The sequence below is a fragment of the Pseudochaenichthys georgianus genome, chromosome 24 (genome assembly GCF_902827115.2).
Source record: "Pseudochaenichthys georgianus chromosome 24, fPseGeo1.2, whole genome shotgun sequence".
NCBI lineage: Eukaryota > Metazoa > Chordata > Actinopteri > Perciformes > Channichthyidae > Pseudochaenichthys > Pseudochaenichthys georgianus.
In genome coordinates, this window is record NC_047526.1 from 8,140,603 (window position 1) to 8,162,702 (window position 22,100).

A 22,100-nucleotide genomic window follows, 5' to 3' on the forward strand; every position below is an offset into this window, starting at 1 on the left:
CTAACTAAAGTATACTAAACAACTTCAAACAATCTAAGTTAAATCTAAACTAAGTTGCACGTTGTGAAAACTAAATAATGAGTCGAAATATATTAAAGATGCTGATCTTAGTGAGGTTTTTCTCATTACACATACTGCACATAGTCATTTGATACATTATTAGTGCAAAAATAAAGAATTGGTGTGGCTTTTTTTGGAGAATTTGACAAATGTTCCCTACATTTTGATGTATTGAACAACACAGAACTAGTCTTTGGTATCTTGTCTGTTTGCTGCAAAATCGAACACATTTATATCGTAGCGAGAATACAATATAAATATGCCGAATGATGACATGTTCTCCTACTTTTTAAAGCAGTTTAATTGCAGACGGCGATTCTAGGAGTAATGGGCGGTATGTTATGTCTGAATGTTTGAAAAATGACAATGAAAAAAGAAATATATGTTTAATTAATAACTTACACAATATTAATATGACAACATAAGTGAATAACACTCGAAAATACCTGCTCCCAAAAAAAAGTACTTAATCTTTTTCTCCTTTGACTTGAAGTTTCTCATGAAACCTTAATATCATCTAAATCGAGAAAGCCACTCATGGGAGGGAATTATGGGATCTCTCTCTTGTGAAAAGTGCACGTGCGTGTGTGTGTGTGTGTGTGTGTGTGTGCGCGCGTGCGTGCGTGTGTTTTGATGGGCCAGTCTCTTTGAGATAAGGCTCCTGGCTGTGTGGGGGTTGAGCAATCAGACCGGGGCTTTAACCAATGGCCTGAACGGAACTTCCTTCCTCGCCTAACAGCACAAAAAAAACCAGCAGTCTTTTATAAATGGGGACTATGTGGAGCTGTCAGTCGCTGGTTCAGCTTCAGAACGTCCAACACGGTTTCCACCATCGGCAGCTTCACTAACATCGACATCATGGTCGCTACACGGCTCTTCTCTGCCCTTCTCCTCTGCGCGCTGCAGGAAACGGTGCTGTCGCAGCGCGGACATTGCACCGGGAACCAGTGCTTTGCGTTCTTCCAAAGCCCCCTGGACTTTCCAGGCGCGAAGAAAAGCTGCGGAGACTTTGGCGGACAGTTATTAAGTTCCATCTCGGAGCAATTCTGGAAGATCCTGAAGGCTGCGCCCACAGGGAGGTACTGGTTTGACCCAAAAAACACCTTCAGGCCGGCGGGGGAAGCCCTCCAGATGTGCCCCTCCATCTCCGTGTCGAACTCCTCGGTGCTGTGGGAGCCGTGCGGAGGCAGCCTGAGCGGGTTCCTTTGCCAGTATCCGATCCAGGAGCCCTGCAGTGAAGTGCCAGCGGGCACAGACATACAGGTGAACAGTGGTGAAGGGTAACTAAGTACTAACAAGTACTGCTGGGCTTTAGGATATTCAAGTAGGGGAGACTGGGAACGGTTGCTACATCTTTTGTAGTATTTCACTCAATTATTCAGAGACTGTTGGTGCCAGACCAACCCATCTGTTATATTAGACTTACAAATGTCTGCTAAATAGCCACACCATTTAATAGTGATTACATAGGATATATATTCACAATATTCAAAATGAAGAAAGTCAGATATTGCAATTGACGGCTACACACGTTCATTGTTCCAAGGTGAAGGCTACTTGTTATAGGTATTGTTGCTACTTTATACTTTATACCCGAGTTACTTTTTAAACGGGTACCACATTTTTAATGCAAATGGCAATTATTTAAATGTATTGTAATTGCGATATACAGTATATGTCACGATATTGTTGCAAGTAGGCTAATCTTTTTTTTCTTTTCGTAATCAGTCTAATTTCTATATATTACAATGATCGTAGCGGCATTTATTTTTTGAGAAGATCTGTAACGAACAAATATATTTTCTTTAAGTCTGTAGATTTGTAGCCGGGGACATGTAGCAATACAATACTTATATTAGCATATTATATTGCGATTTTGATAAATATCTCAATCAATTGTTCAGCCTAACTTTTACATTTTAACATTATTGATGCGCAAAATAAATCAACTAACAACTAATGATGTTTTAATATAGAATAAGCTACCTAACTAGTTTACCTTTAACCCCCCTTTTAGCATCTCCAACATGCTAACATATTAGCATACATAGCATTATGCCTAATACAAATATGTTATGCTAAAACAATTGTTTCTTTATTAGTATTTGACTGCAGGACTTTACTTCTAACAGAGTATTTCAACATGGTAGTATTGCTGCTTTTACTTTAGTAAAATATATACTTCCCCCTCTGCAGGTGAAGTACACCTTTGAGGTGGACGATTCGAAAACGTTCCCGATGGGAACCATCGCTGAAGCACGAAAGGTTGGCGCCAAATATCTAGACTCCAAATATGTGTGTTCCTCAAACATTTGGACGCGAGCTCCCTGGACCTGCGAGGTGTTTCAGGGCGGCTGTGAACACAACTGCAGCCCGACAACACACAGATGCACCTGTCCTGTGGGGAAAACACTCCACCACAACAACGTTTCCTGCGAGGAAGGCATGTGCGAGAAAAACCGGTGCGTGCGAGAAGGCGAGCGGTGCCAACTCAACCCGGGAGGACCCGAATGCGTGTGCATAGAGGGATTCGAGAAGGAAGACGGAGTATGTGTGAACGTGACAATCTGTGAACATTGTGAGCACATGAATTGTAAGAAATTCAACGGGGTTTACGAGTGTGTGTGCAAGGAGGGCTTTTTGGTGTCACCCCACAACCCCACCAGGTGTGAGGTGATCTGCAAGGAGAGAGACTGCAAAGCCATATGCATTAAGACAGACAAGAACAAGTCTCAATGTTTCTGCCCCAAGGGCTACATTTCAGACATGAAGGACAACAAGCCCTTCTGCACGGACATCAACGAGTGCGACAGCGGGCACTGCGATCAAAAGTGTGAGAATTTATTTGGTGGTTTCAAGTGTTTTTGCTCTGAGGGGTTCGACATGGATCAAGAGAAGAACAAGTGTGTTCGCATTGAAGAAGAGGGATCAGGCTCTGATCCTCTGTCCCCGACCCCCGCCGGGCCTCACCCGGCCTCAGTGCCCACTTACATCAAGACGGGCAGCGTCCTGGGCATCACTTTGTTCACGGCGCTGTGTGCAGTGCTGCTGTTTTTCCTCATCCGAAACGCAGTCAAACGGTGCGGCAAATTTGAGCTTTCCACCTTCAAACACCCAGATATTGATATTTTCTACCTGCAGCAGGTGACCACAGAGACGTATAAGAGGCTATCCTTCGACAAACAGTTTAAAAATGACTGCTAAATACTTTATTTAACGAGTTTAAAGAACTATGCTGCTCTTACACGTTTTACAATGTCACTTTCCACTGGTTCATGTGCTCTGAGACACAGGGAGTGCAGCTATCCACAGGCAGCGTTAACGGGACGCTGCACCACACCACACGCTGAGGTCATACATATTGGACTTGCTTTCTGAATGTATTATAGATTGCTTTATGGAATTGTTCCCACTGTAAATTGCCCAATTCTTATTTAGAAAAATGAAAACATTTCTTTCTCAGTAAGGTTTACTAAATATGACAAAGTCTAATAGCATTTTTTGTATGATACCTTTTATAATCATGGAGTGTTAATAGATTATGTTGCTGCAGAATGATTATTTTTCGCTGTAAAACACACTGTGTCCTGATACTCATACACTCATACACACATGTTGTAATGATTACACTGTTTGTATACTACATCAGATATTTATGATTATTTTAGATTTACGTAGAATAACATTTGAAACTTTAAGTATACAAAAAAGTTGTCTTTAGTGAAGTGCACATTATTTTAGTGCTTTTTTTTTTAACAGAGGGCTAATGACTCACATGACGAATGTTCGCTAATGTCATATGTTATGTGATGCATTTGGATTTATGACATTTGATACTAATGCTCAGTATGTGTAGGTTTTGTCCGGACCACTATTTCTTTTGGGATGTATTGGTTGCTATAGGAACTGTTTTTGATGCATATAACCAATGCCAGTGAGTAATTTCTGACCATTTCACATCAATCAATCAATGTTTATTTATACAGCCCAATATCACACATGTTACATTTGTCTGAGTGGTCTTCACAGTGTGTACAGAATATCAGTATGACAATACGACACCCTCTGTCCTCAGACCCTCTGTCCTCAGACCCTCTGTCCTTAGACCCTCTGTCCTCAGACCCTCACATCGTACAAGGAGAAACTTCCGGAGAAAACCCACAGTTTAAAGGGAACATGGGAGAAACCTCAGGGAGAGCAGCAGAGGAGGGATCCCTCTCCCAGGACGGACAGACGTGCAATAGATCTAAAATCTACGAAGTTCTTTTTTTTTTTTAAACGTAAGGAAAAACACTAGAGGTAAATACATTTAAATCCATAGTTGTACAACTTGAAGCAAGGATTCTCCACTCCAGTTGTATTGCTATCTTTATTCTAAAGGTTTTTGCAGAGGGGAACATTCTCATTGTATTCAAAGCCTAAGTAATATAACATTGTATTTAAAATGTAATGGCTGTTGAATATTTACTGGTTTGTGGAACGATCAAAAGAGAGACATACCTTCTGTAAAAAGAGGCTTGAGTGACTAAACAATGGATGTGAAACTGTGCTGCTATTATGTCAATGTACATGCAACACATTTAGATAAGACTTGTGAACTGAACTGAACAAATAACTCCCTTCTTTGCATTGTCACGGTTCTCTTTTTCTCCTAATTATATACACTGTACATTTCAGTCATAGAGTTGGCTGGAATCAATAATACACAATAATAAAGGTTTGGAGTAAATGTGATTGACAGGATTTTTCATAAACAAATCTGTGTTCATGCATTTTGTCCAATAATCAACATATTTTAAGTTGTTATTGTCTTATCCTCTACTATTGTGACGTCTTTTGAATAGTGTTGGGGAAATATAGATTACATGCAACGATAATGAAATTACATATTAAATGTCATTTCAATCAGTTATAGATTATCAAAATGCAATTAAATGACAATAACCAATGCAAATGTTGTTTCTTTAAAAAGGGCTGACTTAAAGGTGGGGTAGGTAAGTTTGAGAAACCGGCTCGAGATACACTTTTTGTTATATTCCATGGAATGCTCTTAACATCCCGATAGCAATGAATATCTGAAGTGCTTTGACAAAAAATCCATAAAAAAAATTCATCTGTAGAAGCCGTAAAACTGTAAAAAGTACAACCAATCATCTGAGCCGGCCCAGCTAAACGGATTGGATGGCCTACATGCCTGTCAGCCTTCCATCGGGGCACAAACTTATCTCGTGCCCTCATTGGTCATGTTCGTGTGTGTTGGAGGAGGGGCTCTGTAAGGAAGTGGCAGATTTTCTCCGGTTGTGTATTTTCAAATTCTAGCGATCTCGAGCCGGTTTCTCAAACTTACCTACCCCACCTTTAAGAACAAGATATTTTTGTTAAAAAGTCTTCTGTGGTCCATTTTTATCAAATTATATCGAAAAACATGTATTAAAAGTTTGAAACAGGTAGTTCTGTTAGGAGGACTTCACTGAGGTTTCAATTTAAAATGTTAGGACTTTTCAGCTTTATTGTCCAATTTAAAACCTGTATTATAAAGGTTATAACATTTAAGAATACACTTTTTTAATTACTCAATTTACTAAGAAAATGTACAGCTGCTTTACCAATACAATTTTAATATATCATTTACAAAATATTACATTTCCGAAGTAGCCTCCCCAGGTCTGGTTTTGAGATACAATGACAATAATGTTAACATGTCTGAAAAAGTCTTAATATTTGTGGTCAATTCTGTAACCTTTAGGAACTTTAAGGAAACTGGATCTGAAGTGTGACCGGCAGCCTCATAGTGCAGAGTAGAGTTGGGAGGGGCTACTGCGAATGGGGGGCGTTGGGGAAATGCCCCCTTTGCGTGCGCGCGGATTCGTTGCGTACGTGCGTAAAAGTCGTGCGTAATTGGGGATGTGGTCCGCCCTGCAGAGGAGAAAGTGTTTTCAGTGGGCAGCGACGCGGCTGATCAACTGCCTTCCTCCGCCGGGACAACTAAACATGGAGTCGGGGGGCTATAAATGCGAGACAAACATCTTCCCAAACAAACAGGCCTATGGACTGATGGAACGCACCAGATCTTAAACGGACACAACCGAGGCTTAAAGATGAAGGAGGTTACGCGACATGTTGTTTTCTTGTTGACTTTCCTGATGGGCAGCTCCAGCGGGATCGAGCTGAATAGCGGATACTGCCTCGGGACTCAGTGTTTCTCTGTGTCCGGGGATCCCAGCGACTTCACCACCGCGCGAGACCAATGCAGAGATCGAGGCGGGCATTTAATGACAGTGCGCTCCTCTGTGTCCCAAGATGTTCTGAATATTCTGCTGGGGAACATCACGGGGCGGTTCTGGATCGGGTTACATCTCCCGGCCGGCTGCCCGGACCCTGCTGCGGATCTGAGAGGCTTCCAGTGGGTCACCAAAGACAGCGAGAGTGACTTTCTCCACTGGGCTCAGAGTTTTGACAGCAGCTGCACCGCTCATGCCTGCGTGTCAGTTTCCGAAGAGGACGACTTTAAATGGACCCAGGAGCCATGCGCGGAACATGCGGCTGGGTTCCTCTGCGAGTACAGCTTCAGTAACCCGTGCAAAGGGCTGGCTGCTGCAGAGGGCGAGTATGTCATCTACACCACCCCGATGAGGTTTACGGGAGAGGATTTGCTGTCTTTGCCCCTCGGCAGCACCGCTGTACTAATGCCAGCTGAGACTAACTATGTCTGCTTCAACGAGGAGTGGATCCAGGCGCCGTGGAGCTGCGAGATACACGAAGGTGGGTGCGAGCACAAATGCACCGTGAATGCTAACCACGAGTCCACGTGCTACTGCCCGCCGGGTCAAACCATAAACCCCGCAAATGATGTCACCTGCGAGGTGATGGTGGACGACCCGTGCCTGTCGCTGCGGTGCGCGCACGCATGCATCAATAACGGAGACACCTACGAGTGCACGTGCGAGCAAGGGTACAAGCTGGCTCAGGACGGCAGGTCGTGCGTGGACCTCAACGACTGCAGGGATGAGAGGCAGTGTCCCGGGGAGAACTTCGTGTGCGTCAACTACATCGGAGGGTTCCAGTGCGTCTGCATGGATGGATACGCGCCGATCGGAGACCAGTGCGTCGACGTGGACGAGTGCGCGTCCGCTCCGTGTGAGCACCTGTGCGACAACACTCACGGGAGCTACGCGTGCTCGTGCTATGATGGATATAAAGCAGACCCAAAGTCGATGCATAAGTGTAAACTGCACTGCGGGGTGGAGGAGTGCCCCGCGGAGTGCGACCCCAATGACAAGTTCCAGTGTTACTGCCCCGAGGGGTACATCTCGGAGGAGAGGGGCGAGCACACGGTGTGCATAGACATGGACGAGTGCGAGAACCTATATTGTGATCAAGCCTGTAAAAACACATTTGGCAGCTATGTGTGCTCGTGCTATCCGGGGTACACGCTGGTTGGAGAGTTCGCGTGCGTAAAAAACGAAGATGACACCGATGGAGGCTCTGGAGAGGGCACGACTCCGAGTATCCCCACAGCTCCACCCGTGCCCCCTCCAGACCCCACCAGGCAGCCCTCCGCGGTGACAGTGGGGGGGCTCGTGGCGATTATAGTGTGCACTGTGTTCTTCATCGTGCTTGTGGTGTTCCTGGCGCACCACACGCTCAGCGGCAAAGGGAAGCTGGAGAGCAGCGGGGGGGGGAAAGCTGCGGAGGAAGAGGCGCACGGTTTACAGACAGTGGCGAGTGATGCCTAAAGAAGGAGACAAGTGAAGCGAGACATGTGAATGTACAGGTCAACCCTCCGAGACAGTTTTGGATATTTGAATGATGTAGATTTATCAGGACACAGAAGAGGCCACTCTACCATTTATTTCAGGGCTGCACAATTTGACAAGAAATAATTGCAATTATTTTTGGATGACATTGCAATTGGCAGTATGACCATATTTTAAACATTATCCAAATGATCATTGACAAACATAGTCAATTGAGGATCTGTTCCAAGCAAGGATATTTTTTGTAATCAGTTCTATCAAATAAACGCTTGTAACCCGGGAATACAGTATACTTACTTCATTCGGACATGTTTACATATGTTGCCTTTACCAAATATTGGCTTTCTGAGATGTGGATATTGCATAGAACTATTTTGATTTCGTTCACATTTTTGAATAACAATCCAGCCCATTCAGGACAGATGTTTTCTTGGAAGACTGGTGGTATAGCCTTCCATTCAACGCACATGCACCAGTTGCAATGTAACACAACATGATGTACTCCGTTTTATTTTTGAGTATGTGAAAATATTAAATTATAAAAAGGTAAATAAAGGAGGTGTCTCTTTTTTCCCTCACAGGCTGAAGGGCCCATATTGTGGAGAAACAAGTAAATTACAGGTCATTGTACATATGTTTTATTTGTCATATAGCTACAGCAGATTTCTGGCTATCAATATATTGAGTGAGGCTCCTACAACAATGCGAATTGTGCAATAGACAACATTTTTGCAGGAACAAGAAACAAATGTACATATTGCATAGAATACGATGAAGCTGAATGGAAATACTGTAGTGTAGCAAACTGTACACTGTAATAATATATATTTGGATATGAGCTCTATAAACAGATGTGCAGTGTGTTATTTACACAGAGTATGAATGGTGACTTCACAGAGCTCAAGAGCTGCATCCTCTGAAAATACTCAAATCTACTAAACTCCAATATAGAGAGCTGTGTCTGCTGTGTACAGACTTTTATTAATTTCTGAGAGTGATTTGAAGTTATTAGGTCACATGACAGGGAAGCTATTGAAAAAGAAACCTGGATTTTCAATAAAGAATGTAATATTAAACACGTGCTGCCGGAAGCATGGAGCTGCTCTGACACCTGCTGGACAAACACTGGCACTGCACTATGAGCCGGGGTGCTTGAAGAAAAACACTGCATTTTCAATACAAATATTAATATTAAACAAAGGATGTTAAAAAATCCAATATAACGAGGTGTGTCTGCTGTGTACATACTAGTATTAATTTCTGAGAGGGATTTAAAGATTTAAGGTCACATGACAGAAAAGCTATTGAGAGAAATACACTGACATTTCCCCAAAAATGTTTAATCCAGGTTTCTTTTTCAATAGCTTCCCTGTCATGTGACGTAATAACTTCACATCACTCTCAGAAATGAATAAAAGTCAGTTTGCAGCAGACACACCTCTTTATATTGGATTTTAGTACTATCATTTAGAATTTTAAGTGGATTTGATCACGCAAAAAACCTGGGATGCGTACTCCAATTTTTAAAGTGTACTGTCTATACCCCTGGTTATAGATACGCTTGCTAACGTAAAGGATTGGAATACCTCCTCCACCACTGGAAGACAAGGGGACAGGCTGCTGCAACCAGATGGGAGAAGTACTCAGATCTTGTACTTGAGTAGTACCAGAGTGTAGGAATTCTCTGTTACAAGTAAAAGTCCTGTATTCAAAATGTATCAATTAAAAGTACAAAAGTATTAGCATCAAAATATACTTAAAGGACCAATCTTTTACTTTTGAACCTTTAAGTGTTCTCAAAGCTGGTAAAGGTGCAGCTAGTTTGAATGACTTTGTATACGGCAGGGAAGATTGTGAATTTACTCCAAGGAACTAAAGTCTGATTTAAGACTTGATTATATTTCACATCATTCATCCACATCTGTAAAGTAACTAAAGTTATTAAATGAATGTAGTGGTGGAGTAAAAGTACACCATTACCCTCTGAATTGCAGTGGAGTGTAGAAGTGCGAAACACTTCAAAATGGTGCCTAAGCACAGTACTTGAGTACATCTACTTAGTGACTTTAAACCACTGGTTGCAACTGGAGCAAAACCACGAAGACAAATGTATTTGAAAGAGGAAGGAGATATTTGGGAACTTGCACCATATCCCGTCGGGTGTGAAGACCTGCCCGTGTTATCACTGTTAGCTGTGTGTGTGGGGGGGGGCAGCAGGGGGAGGGGCCAAGCAGAGACATAGGATTAGGGAACAGCTATCCCACTCTGGTCCGGGTCAAACACAGGTAAGATTCTCCTTTCATTATCACTGCAAAATACAAACTATAAAGACCATGTATGACCGCTCCTTAAACACGTTCTTTAGAGTCGCTGACACTTTAACTAATCTATATCCGCTGCTGAACATAGTGCATTGTTGTGCAATAAACCGTGTGTGTGTCCCGTGCCAGGATCTCATTCAATGTGACGTGTAACACTTACTTTTAAAAGCATGTACATAATAGGTGAAGATATTCAAGCATTATGCTGTCATGGTGATACGCAGGATGAATCTGATTAAAGTCATAAAGCTAAATGAGGAGCGCATGCGCAGTACCGCCCTGATATGTACACAGTACAGTTTATTTCAACACTATTTATACACACAACAGGAACAGCTGTAATCTCATCTGCCATATCATTTCACGAATCTTTTTTAATTTAAATATATTAAGTCACAGTTAGTCAGGAAGTCACTTCATTTGTAGTTGCTAACATTTCTGGTTTAACTTTGTAAACGTTGTAGGCCTACGTTTGTTTTATGCTATTTTATGTAAAAACTACCAATGATATGAAATATTACATATAAAAGTGCATGTGCAGTATACAGAGGTGTAAAGTAACTAATCTACTCAAATAAAGTACTTAAGTACAATTTTGAGGTAGGCCTACTTGTAGCCGACTTGACTTTAGTATTTCCATTTTTTGCTATACTTCTATTCCACTACAATTCAGAGGTAAACCGTGTACTTTTACTCCACCTCATGTATTTAATACCATTAGTTAGAGATCTGGTTGAATGTGAAACATAATCAACTGTTAAATCAGACTTTAGTTCCACCTGGAGTAAATTCACAAGCTACCCTGCAGTCTACAAAGTCATTCAGACTAGCTGCACCTTCACCAGCTTTGAGAACACTCATGATCAATCATTATAAAACATATCATATATATTATTCTGAAATGGACCAATCTGCATAATGACTACTTTTACTTTTGGTACTTTAGGTATATTTTAATACAAATACTGTTGTACTTTTACATGAGTAATGTTTGGATTGCAGTACTTTTACTTGTAATAGAGTATTCCTACACGCTGGTAGCCTACTACTACTTTGACTAAAGTACAAGAGTATACTTCTCCCACCACTGAGTATATATTTTTATATTTTAAAGTTGGTAGAATAACCTCATCAGTTGTGATTATTAATATCCTATAGCAACAATGTTTGCAATTCCATAAAGTTAAAAACAAGAATGGTGAAACTTCATTCATCAGAGGCTGAGATATATCCAATTTTGGCAGCTCCTTTTGTCGAGACCATTCCAATTACAACTTCATTTCCCATAGTGCACTGCAACCACCTGAGAGCATTTATATAGAGCATTTTTGTCAACCTTTAGAAAGCTCCCCAAGAGCACAGAAGACTTGTGATGTGTAAACTGAAGTACGCTTCTAATGTATATTTTAGAAAATTAAGGAAATGTCCATTTCCTGAAATACTTGTGGATTGGAAATGACAAAAAGGTATAGGGTTTGGTTTGGGGGGTTACTCAAATGGAATCCGTTATATTTACTCGTTACCTGTAAAAAATTAAATTAAAAAAGTAATCAGTAAATTAATCTTAGTTTCAACAAATACAAATAATGTAACCTGATTACTTTCCGTTAATTTTGGATTACCTCAATATGCAGGCAAATAAATTACAGGAGAAAATAAATATGTGTATAATGTAAGACAACAACAATGTGACCATAGGAAAGAAGAATTTAGTAGTAGTATAGCCTATATACACCAAAAATTAAACACAAAATGCCCAGTTTTAGTTTAATGCACACAGTGAAGCTCACACACACTATTAATAAATATGATATAGGTTCTACTGAATTAAAAACAGAACAAATGAAACAAAGAAAGGGAAAACCATAAAGCAGATTCAGGCAGTAGGCGTATCGATTCACACTTAAAGTGTTAGCCAACAGAACCATACAGCTTACAGAGAAGAGATATCTCCAATCCCCATTTTTTTTAAATCTAACAGTAATCTGATCATAAATTCTTCTGCAACTAAGTGAATATTGTTTTTTGTATCCTAACTACCTAATCCTATTATATGTAATCCGTTACTCCCAGGGTCGTCCCTCCCTACAGGCCGATCATGCAGACTGCGTGGGGCCTCACCTTGCGGAGGGGGCCTCACCTTGCGGAGGGTGCCTCAACTGAGCCGAAAATGCGGCCCACCTATGCGCTTATGCGGCGCAATTAGTGTGGTGCGGCACGGTTTCGCCTCTGCGAGGCTCCACTGGCACCCCACATGTTAGTCAATGGGAAAAAGTCTTTCTGGGCCCAGCGACTGATACGAAAGTGTAGTACCGCCGTTTGGCCACAACGAATATTTTCCTCAGAGTCCGGTGCACTTCCTGGGGGCTTGATGTGCACCCCTGATTAAATCAGTGGTTGTGTACAGACTGAAGCTGCACCAGTGAACAATAACGGCCCGTCCACACTACAGTTTCGACAGCTTCAAAAACGGTTTCCAACGCTTCTGCCCATTCACTTTGAATGGGGTGACGTCACTTTTCGCCGAACTGCATTGTGGGAAGCAGAGCGGAGCTTTCCTGGCGTTTCACGGCCCGTCCACACAGCGGCGTGCGTTGACGCTTGCCGGCGAGCGTGTCTGACACTCGACCAACAACCAATCACATGAATCTCCCGCCCCTGACACACAAGCAGCGGTTTGATTGGCTAGAGCTTGTACTGGCATATGATTCGATTGGCTGACGCTTCTGCCGAGGCGTCAAAAGTTGAACATTGCTCAACTTTTGCAGCGAGCCACGCCAGCAACGCTCCGCGTCGCTTCCCACGATGCAGTTCGGCTGAAATTGACGTCACCCCATTCAAAGTGAATGGGCAGAAGCGTTGGAAGCTTCAACGCACGCCGCTGTGTGGACGGGCCGTCAGGCTGCAAAAGTTGAGCAATGTTCAACTTTTGAAGCTTCTGAAGCTTTCGGTAGAAGCGTCAGCCAATCAAATCATATGCCAGTACAAGCTCTAGCCAATCAAACCGCTGCTTGTGTGTCAGGGGCGGGAGATTCATGTGATTGGTTGTTGGTCAAGCTTCAGACACGCCCAGCTCCAAGCATTTTTTGAAGCTGTAGTGTGGACGGGCCGTAAACCTGCCGAAGGAAACATCTGACAGTTTCCCATTTTTCTTCTTCTCACATACCTACCTGTCCTTAAATCACATTCTTGAAGCGTCACTAATGTTTGACTTTCTCTTCATGTTAGGGCGAAGTCAGGCAGGATGTGGACGTCAGCTCTTCAGTTGGTTTTCATTGGTTTTTACCTTCAGGTATGTGTGTGGCTTTTAGCTCAAATTGATTACTTTCACTGTTTTACCAAACTGAACAGTTGACAATAACGTGAAATTCAGTAAAAAACAAAACAATCTAAAGCTAATCTGATGCTGGACAATAAATAAATTAAATGTTTTATATCTTTTGAAAATATGCTTAAATTCAAGCCAAATTACTCTCTTGCCGAGAATCAGATGCTGTATCAATAAATTAGCTTAGCACAAAGACTTTAAACAGATGGAAACAGCTACCATGGCTCTGTATGAAACGTAACACAAACTGGCCAATCGGCACTTTTAGAGTCGACTAATCAAACTGTTTGTAAGGATTTATCAAAAGCTTAATCATTGCCTTTCTCTGTTTGCAGTCTTGATGCTAAGCTAAGCCAACCGACTGCTGGCTCCACTTTCACCTTATCTAACTCTCAGCCAGAAAAAATAAAACAGGCATATTTCCTGAATTGTCAAATGATTCCTTCATCTTAAAAGTCCAGTGATTTTTTATTTACACAAATGTTGGCTGCAGGTACCCACATGCTACCCATCATGCACTTTTTACGGCCTTGTGGCGAATTGCCCCTCGAGAAACCACTACTGGGTTCCGACTCTGCCTCCCAACATCACCCACCTCTACCTGCAGATGAACTTCATCAGTGAGATCAACAGCAGCTCGCTCAGAAACTATGACCATCTTCAACAATTAGATCTTGGGATGCAGAAAGTGCCGCTCGTCTTAAGGAACAACGCTTTCCTTAGGCAGAGAAAATTGACAACACTGGTCCTAGGCTCCAATATTGGCCTTCAGATGGAGCCAAGGGCATTTGCAGGACTGTTTAATTTACAACACCTCTATCTGGACTATTGCAATTTGCCTGAGTCCATACTAGCAGAACGCTACCTGGAGCCCCTTTTGTCCTTAGAAACTCTTGATCTCTCCTTTAATGAAATAGTGAGACTCAGACCAGGACTGTTCTTTTCAAAACTTACAAAGTTCACACAGCTTAACCTCAAATTGAATCCGATTGAAACATTATGTGAAGATGATCTAGTTGGTTTCCGGGGGAAATACTTCAAACTCCTGAATTTGAAATCCAATAAATTTTACAAGGGTTATAGTGAAGATTTTGACTGGAAGAAATGCGGAAACCCTTTCACAGGGATGGCCTTTGAAGTCCTTGACTTGTCCAGTAGTGGGTTCAACACGGAAACATCAAGACACTTTTTCAAAGCAATAGAGGGTACTCCAATTACTCATCTTATATTCTCTGGACACCTTGGCAGAGACTTCTCGTTTTCCAACATTCCTGATCCAGATGAAAGCACATTTGAAGGCCTCATGAACAGCTCAATCAACAGGCTAGATCTGTCTAAAAACCGTATATTTGCTTTGCAGAAGGCAGTTTTGAGTCCCCTAAGGAATGCAAAAATTATTGACATTTCCCTGAACAGAATCAATCAGATTGACCAAAATGCCTTCAATGGTCTTCAAGGGCATTTAAGGATGCTCAACCTGTCATACAACCTCATAGGAGAAGTATATTCTTACACATTTAGCAATCTCAATGACCTCCGGGTGTTGGATTTGTCTTACAACCACATTGGTGCATTGGCACCCAAAGCCTTCAGTGGTCTTCCAAAGTTACGAGCGTTATATCTGACAGGAAATTCCCTCAGAGGCCTTGGCTCTCCTGCCGCATTACCAAACTTAGATTATCTTCTTTTGGGTGACAATAAGCTTAAATCTCTGTATGGAATCAGCAAATTTGGCAGCAACAGTATCCATTTGGATATAAGAAACAACAGATTAACAAGTTTAGAGGATGTTTATATCATTTTAACTTCTTTCAATCGTCTCAAAAATTTCTTCTATGGTGGCAACATCATCAAGTGGTGCACAATGAGTCTGAAAGTACCTCATATTAGTTTGGAAGTGCTGGATCTTCATGACAGTTCCTTGAATGTCATTTGGGCGCGGGGGGAGTGCCTCGACCTGTTTGATCCTTTAGACAATCTGCTCGCTCTAAATATAAGCTATAACTCCATTGCGACTTTCCCAAAAGGGATTTTTAGCGGTTTAAGCTCAATCTATGAGATGGACGTATCATCTAATGCCTTAACTTATCTGCAGCACGATCTCTTTCCGACCACTCTGAAAAGACTAGACCTTTCAGACAACTTTTTAGCCTCCCCGGAACCTGTGACTTTTCTGTCTCTCAGCTTCCTCAGTCTGGCTGCAAATCGGTTCTACTGCGATTGCAATCTAGAGAGCTTCCTGAAGTGGCTGAACGTGACGAATGTAACCTTCGCAAGCCCGACTGAGGAGTACAGATGTGAGTTCCCAGCCGCTCTCCAAAATCTCCCTCTGGGGAATTTCGCCAGGGTCATCGAACCGTGTGGGGAAGACGATGCAAAGACCATCCAAGATCTTCAGTTGGCACTGTTCATCTTCAACGCTGTCCTCGTCATCACTGTCATCCTCAGCGGGTTTATTTACGCCCGTCTCCGAGGGCACATATTCATCATCTACAAAACCATCGTCGGTAGGGTTCTCGAGGGCCCAAAACCGAACCTTCCTGTGGACGAAGTGCAGTACGATGCCTTCCTCAGCTTTAGTGAAAATGACTATGGGTGGGTGGAAGCAGCTTTGCTGAAAAAGCTGGATAACCAGTTTTCCGAGGAGAACCTCTTCCGCTGTTGTTTCGAGGCCAGAGACTTCCTGCCTGGTGAGGATCACCTGACCAACATCAGGGACGCAATCTGGAGCAGCAGGAAGACTGTGTGCGTGGTCTCCAAAGAGTTCCTTAAAGGTACAGTATTTATAACTCTGATCTGTAGTAACAGTCGGCTGTAGTCTCCTTAAAAATTGTCCTTGAAATACTTTCCAGGAATAGTTCGACCTTTGGAGATTTAAAATCATTCCCTTTCGTGAGAAGGAGATGCCATTAATGTGCTTGTGAATGTCATTTAACACCCCCTGAAGATATTGTTTTAACTAACCACCAGTGGTTTAACTTTTCACCTAGCTGCAGTGATTTACAAATCTGAATTGTAAAATGGCTGGACTATTTCTTCGAAACAGTGGCTTATGAGTGTTGTCATCTCTATGACATTAGCAGGCAACCAGCAGAACCTTCAGGAAGTCCCACCTCCCAGCCAAGAAAATAGTGACATGGCACAAAACTCCAGAACTTTCAGCCTTTTACGCTAAGCTAAGCTAAGCTAAGCTAAGCTAAGCTAAGCTAAGCTAACAATCTCCTGGTTGTTTCATATTTTGGCTAAAATATATGGAGTGGTATTCTATATGTTAGCTAACCTTTAGCAAGAAAGTGAAATAGCACAAAAGATAAAATGAATAACCAAATGAAATTAAAGAGGTTAACTGTTTCGTTCCTCTTTTCAGATGGTTGGTGCTTGGAGGCGTTTACTTTGGCTCAGGGCCGGATGCTGGAGGAGCTGACAAACGTCCTGGTTATGGTGGTGGTAGGCAAGGTGTGTATAAGGCTGCTGACTTACTTTCTTTACACCACATTTCTGAAAGATTTTATTTACATAATAGCAAAATCTGATTTTTGGGAAATTGGGGGCAAGGGAAACTAGCCATTAGCAAGCATTTGCGTATTGACACATATTATCTGGGGTCTGTCTTCTTGCCACATGAAAAATTCAAAATATTATATTTTCTCTGATCTTTGAGTTCTGGTTCTTGCCCCCAAATCCTGAGGGGAATATCTGGCGCTAATATGCTAAATACTACATTGTGTTTACTAGCTAGTTGCTCACTTTCCTTTCCAGCTTTGGTGCACCGTGAAACCATTAACAATCCTGGTGAGAATGAACCAAAAATATGAATTATGGACAGTCAAAACAGAACAATGAGGTGATAGATGCTATAAAGCTCCATAGAGCTGAAGGAACCTGCAGAGTCCGGCTCAACAACACAAGTGACGACAACAAGTAGTCATGTGATCATTGGAAAAATATAGATAATAGCTACTTTAAAGAGTAACCAAACCTAGTTTTATGTACAAAACTCGCCATCTACTATTATCCCATCTTCAGCCCCAAAGACAAGCGTATAACTGGCATTTCTGTAGCTCCCTCCCACCCGTAGATGTCAGGCTCTGTACATATTCCATTCATCATTGCTTGACTCCTGACCTTCACTAATGACTTGTATCTTCTAATAAAACCCAAGATGGCTCACTACCAGCTGATGAAGTACCAAGCAGTCAGAGCTTTCGTCCAGCGGAGGGAGTACCTGACCTGGCCGGAGGACCCTCAGGACCTGGAGTGGTTTTATGAGCGGCTCGTCTCAAAGATTCTCAAAGACACAAAGGTGAAGAAGTTTGCAGAGGACCAACCTGAGCCTGCACAGCCTGACGCCCAACCGCAGGAGGAGGAGGGTATCCAGCTGGAGAACATCGGACCAATCCCATGTCAACTCTGATTGTTAAAAAGATCGTACTTTAACCAAGAAAACCTGATGGTACCAACAAGCAAAGCACGCAGGCTTCTTTGCACTTTAAATGGTCTTTTCTGATTTTCAAGAAATAAAAGGAAATGGGTATTTAGACAAATTAAAGGCCTCCTTAAAAGGCCCTTTGTATTTCAGTTTCACAGAACCAAATCCAGAACCCTGTGTTGTCTTTTAATTTTCATGTATTTAGCAAATATGTGACATGGCATGATCTATTTAAAAATCCTTTTTCTATGTATCTACATTTTTTTGTAATTGCCCGCTTTCACAGTATTCCATGACCCAATGACTACAGTAACATAAATAATGTTAATTGTTAATGTGTTATTATGATATTCGTATGTAACGTTAAAACTGTGAGATAAGCCTGTTTTGGCAGAGCTCATAACTTTGTCTTTGAACCGTTTGTTAGGCAGCTTTTCTTTTCACGTCACATGAAGCAAAGGGAGAAAGTGTGTTTTAATCTCTGCAGGTGGTGAGAACTGCAGCTGAAGGCAGACCTGAACATACAGTAGGTGTATTCAGGGAGTGTGTACAGAATAATAACTCCCGTAATTTGTTATTTCTATTAATACTGTAAAAACACGTTTAATCAAATTTGATTTCATTTTTTATTTGTATTTTTTATTTTCATTTTTTCCTATGTATATTCCGTGAGTAAAATATGTGTTTCTTCTTATTCTGTCGCTGCCTTTACACATGAATTCCCCCCGGCGGACTATTGAAGGTCCATCTTATCTTATCTTGATAACATGATATCACTTTGGATGTAAAGTCATTTTTTAATAAACTGAAGAAGCTTCATTTCCCAGCCGGTTCCTCCTTGTGGATTGGTATCACTAGCTTTCTGAGTGTTTACATCAAATACAATAATGTATTTATTATGGTATTTGAAGGAGCCAAAATGCCCTTGAGCCTGAGTTTATTATTATTTTAATTATTATTATTATGTGTTTACATCATTTGTACTATTTTCACCACTAGATGGAGAGTGTTAGCCGTCTTTACTGGCTCTACCATAGACTGTACACATACATTATAAAGGGCTCTACATGTCAGTCTTGAGCAGCGGTGTCCAAACCTTTTTCACTCAGGGCCAAATACAGAAAACATACTAAGGTCTGCTCCACTAGCTAAAGGTGAGGTATATTGCCTTATAGGTTAGCAAAATCAATCAAATGATGCTTGACACTAGAATATACTTTAACAAAACAAACAGCATCCCAGCTTTCCATAGGGTTTCACTTATTGTCTTGGCAGCTCATCCCTCAAAACAGAAGCCTCAGATTGCTTATAATAAGGGGAAATATGAAGGGTATATTTCAAGCTTGTAATGGAAATAAGTCATTGGGCTTTTTTCTTATTACCTAAGATTTGTTAGAAAATGTTTTCAACTTGAAATGATCAAATGTATTTGACATTGGGCTTATTAACACATGAATGCTACTGTGTAATATATGTTCACATATATTTAAGAAGAACAATATAAGACAAGCACAAGTTTCATGTGTGGGCCATTTCCTTTATACTTTTAGTATTGCTAAGGGCCAATTCAAAATGGACCACAGGCCGCATTTGGCCCCCGGGCCGTAGCTTGGACACCCCTGGTCTTAAGTGATCAGTGCATTAATTAGTAAGTCAGTGAAAACAGATTTTATACTTTCAACTCCTTTCATTAAAACAATTTCATTACAGCCCTCACTTCAAACAGCAGCATCTCCCCAGGTTCCCGTGTGTGAGGAGAGTGACCCGGGGTCAGCAGGTTCCCGTGTGAGAGGAGAGTGACCCGGGGTCAGCAGGTTCCCTCTCTCTCATTGAGCTTGGTGTCAGAAAACAGGAAGCCACTGGGCAGAGGAGAGCTTCCGTCCTGTTGGCCTGCATCCTCCCGTCTTTATGAGCTGTGGACAGTCCATAATGTGAATAACATCTGGCGCACTGACTAGTATTCTGCAGTTGTTTCAATGTTTCTCTGTTTCTACAAAAAAGACAGTTTTGGAACTTAATGTTGTCGTCAGAAACCCGAAAAAGTTAGTGGGTATTATTTGAATGTACTTGCTGTATGAAGGACCAGAATATAGAAGCATTTTGGATTTAGGACTAAATACAAATGACAATAGGATGTTGATTTCTCACTTAAAGGTGGGGTAGGTAAGTTTCAGAAACCGGCTCGAGATACACTTTTTGTTATATTCCATGGAATGCTCTTAACATCCCGATAGCAATGAATATCTGAAGTGCTTTGACAAAAAATCCATAAAAAAATGTCATCTGTAGAAGCCGTAATACTGTAAAAAGTACAACCAATGGCCTACCTGCCTGTCAGCCTTCCATCGGGGCACAAACTTGTCCCGTGCCCTCATTGGTCATGTGCGCGTTCGTGTGTGTTGGAGGAGGGGCTCTATAAGGAAGTGGCAGATTTTCTCCGGTTGTGTATTTTCAAATTCTAGCGATCTCGAGCCGGTTTCTCAAACTTACCTACCCCACCTTTAAGGTCCAATAATGCAATTTGTATTTGTATTGTCACTACTACAATGGGCTTTCTCTAAAAAATATGATGTCAAATGGATTCTCATTTATTTGAATATTGTTGAAAACCAACATTTTTATAGTTTAAAATATTACAAATGTGTATTAAATATTTACAATGCCATTTTAAATGATTCAGGTTTATTGCATAGCTACAAGGAATGAGCTTTTTGTGTCAAATGGTGCATTTAATAACACATTAAGAGGTATTTAGTATTTAGTTGTAAAAAAAGAAGCAAATATAGAGCTATTAAAACATGGAAGATTAAAAATGCTGTAACTGTTTTGCAAGCAGTATATTACCTAAAGGTAAGTGCAAAGAGAATAGGATGTATCACCCTGTAAATATGTACAGTAAATCAGAGACTAAAATGGAAGAGCGGTGCAGTTTAAAAAGAGATCAAAGATTTGAATGGTAAGTGGACATGGACATATCTGTACATGGTAAACATCTGTTAACGACCCTGTGTAGGTTTCTGAACCACGTTAAGTGCACACCAAATAACCAGGATGTTAATGTGCAGCATTATAGCAGTAGTCTATAGAACAACAATAAACAAGAAGGCTTCGGGAGGTGTTGTAATGTGCATAGTTATATACCATTATATATGTAAGCCTGTTTATAAACCCCATTCAAAAGAAATGTACCAGTAATCAGATTACATCTTTTGTTCTGCAACTGTAAGGGACTACAGTTACCTTTTCATGGTATCCTATACCGATCTGTTACTCCTCAAATCTGTGTTCAGGTCAATCACATTTATTTCAAGACTAATGTTCCACAACCTATTTATCTAAAAGACATGTATGGGCACACCATGTCATTATTAGCAAAGAAAGAAAGGAAATATGCAATAAATAAAAGATTTAATTTGTGCCAAGCCCAATAAAAAAAGGTGATAAATCGCAGAGTGAAATTAATGTAATCTTTATTCATTTGAATATAAAAGAATCAAAGAAAATGATAAGAAAAAGGATGAAGTATTTTATTTTCCTAACAATCCATTTGATTTGTTTAGAAGTAACTTCACAATGTGTGCTGTATCTTTCTGCCTTTTTGATCGACAGAGAGAAGGCAACCCTCCTCCCTGACTGGACCCGTCCGGCGGCTCGACTGAAATCTAACTTGAAGCAAATGTTTACCTTGTAAACACGCTATCGGCCTCTTCAGTTATTTCAGGCCTGCAGGATATTCTTAGAACAGACACACATGCTGCTGAGATTCTCCCTCGCCCTGCCCCACAGCCACAGCTAATATTTGACCTCTGTTTAAGCAAATATAATTACAGGGATGCTCACGCAGGCCGGGGGGGGGGGGGGTATCCTCTGCGGGAAGTGGACTCATCGTCACTGAGATTGAGAGGAGGAGAAGAAAGGCAGCCATGGGGGACAAAGTGATCTCTATGAGCCTAAATAAGATCTTTCCTTCAACAGTCGCATCAAGCGAGCCCAGTGTGGGAGGCTGCCTTACGCAATGTGTTTTATGGGGCTTGTTTGTTTGTGGGAGTTTGTTCCAGGGTTAGGGGGTGTCGCAGTGATGAGAGGAAAGAACCAGCAGCAGCATAGCGGTACTTTTCCTCTGACACCATCAGCCTGCCGGGGGTGAAATGTGTTCAGGCTCTTTTCCAGCGGCTCCTTCCAGCCAGCTGTGGTTGGAAGAAGTT

General features: G+C 41.6%; 3 protein-coding genes across 4 annotated transcripts; all 3 read left to right on the forward strand.

Moving 5' to 3' along the window:
• The first annotated feature begins 731 nt into the window (after positions 1–731).
• On the forward strand, positions 732–4,851 carry LOC117439742 (thrombomodulin-like). The gene is made up of 2 exons (XM_034075777.2): positions 732–1,323; positions 2,257–4,851. The coding sequence occupies exons 1-2, from the start codon at positions 919–921 to the stop codon at positions 3,262–3,264; spliced, it is 1,413 nt and encodes a 470-aa protein (XP_033931668.1). The 5' UTR covers positions 732–918; the 3' UTR covers positions 3,265–4,851.
• Positions 4,852–5,964: 1,113 nt separating this feature from the next.
• LOC117439741 (thrombomodulin-like) lies at positions 5,965–8,893 on the forward strand. Its single transcript, XM_034075776.2, has one exon. The coding sequence runs from the start codon at positions 6,072–6,074 to the stop codon at positions 7,794–7,796; it is 1,725 nt and encodes a 574-aa protein (XP_033931667.1). The 5' UTR covers positions 5,965–6,071; the 3' UTR covers positions 7,797–8,893.
• Positions 8,894–10,047: 1,154 nt separating this feature from the next.
• On the forward strand, positions 10,048–18,721 carry LOC117440165 (toll-like receptor 5). 2 transcript variants are annotated; one of them, XM_071201964.1, is made up of 6 exons: positions 10,070–10,102; positions 12,212–12,394; positions 13,367–13,430; positions 13,960–16,240; positions 16,834–16,922; positions 17,629–18,721. In XM_071201964.1, coding segments are annotated over exons 2-6 (2,688 nt in total). In that variant the 5' UTR covers positions 10,070–10,102; positions 12,212–12,392; the 3' UTR covers positions 17,881–18,721. The 2 variants fall into 2 exon arrangements, with proteins under 2 accessions (XP_033932342.1, XP_071058065.1); XM_034076451.2 differs by lacking the exon at positions 12,212–12,394 and having other exon boundaries at positions 10,048–10,102.
• The last annotated feature ends 3,379 nt before the right edge of the window (positions 18,722–22,100 follow it).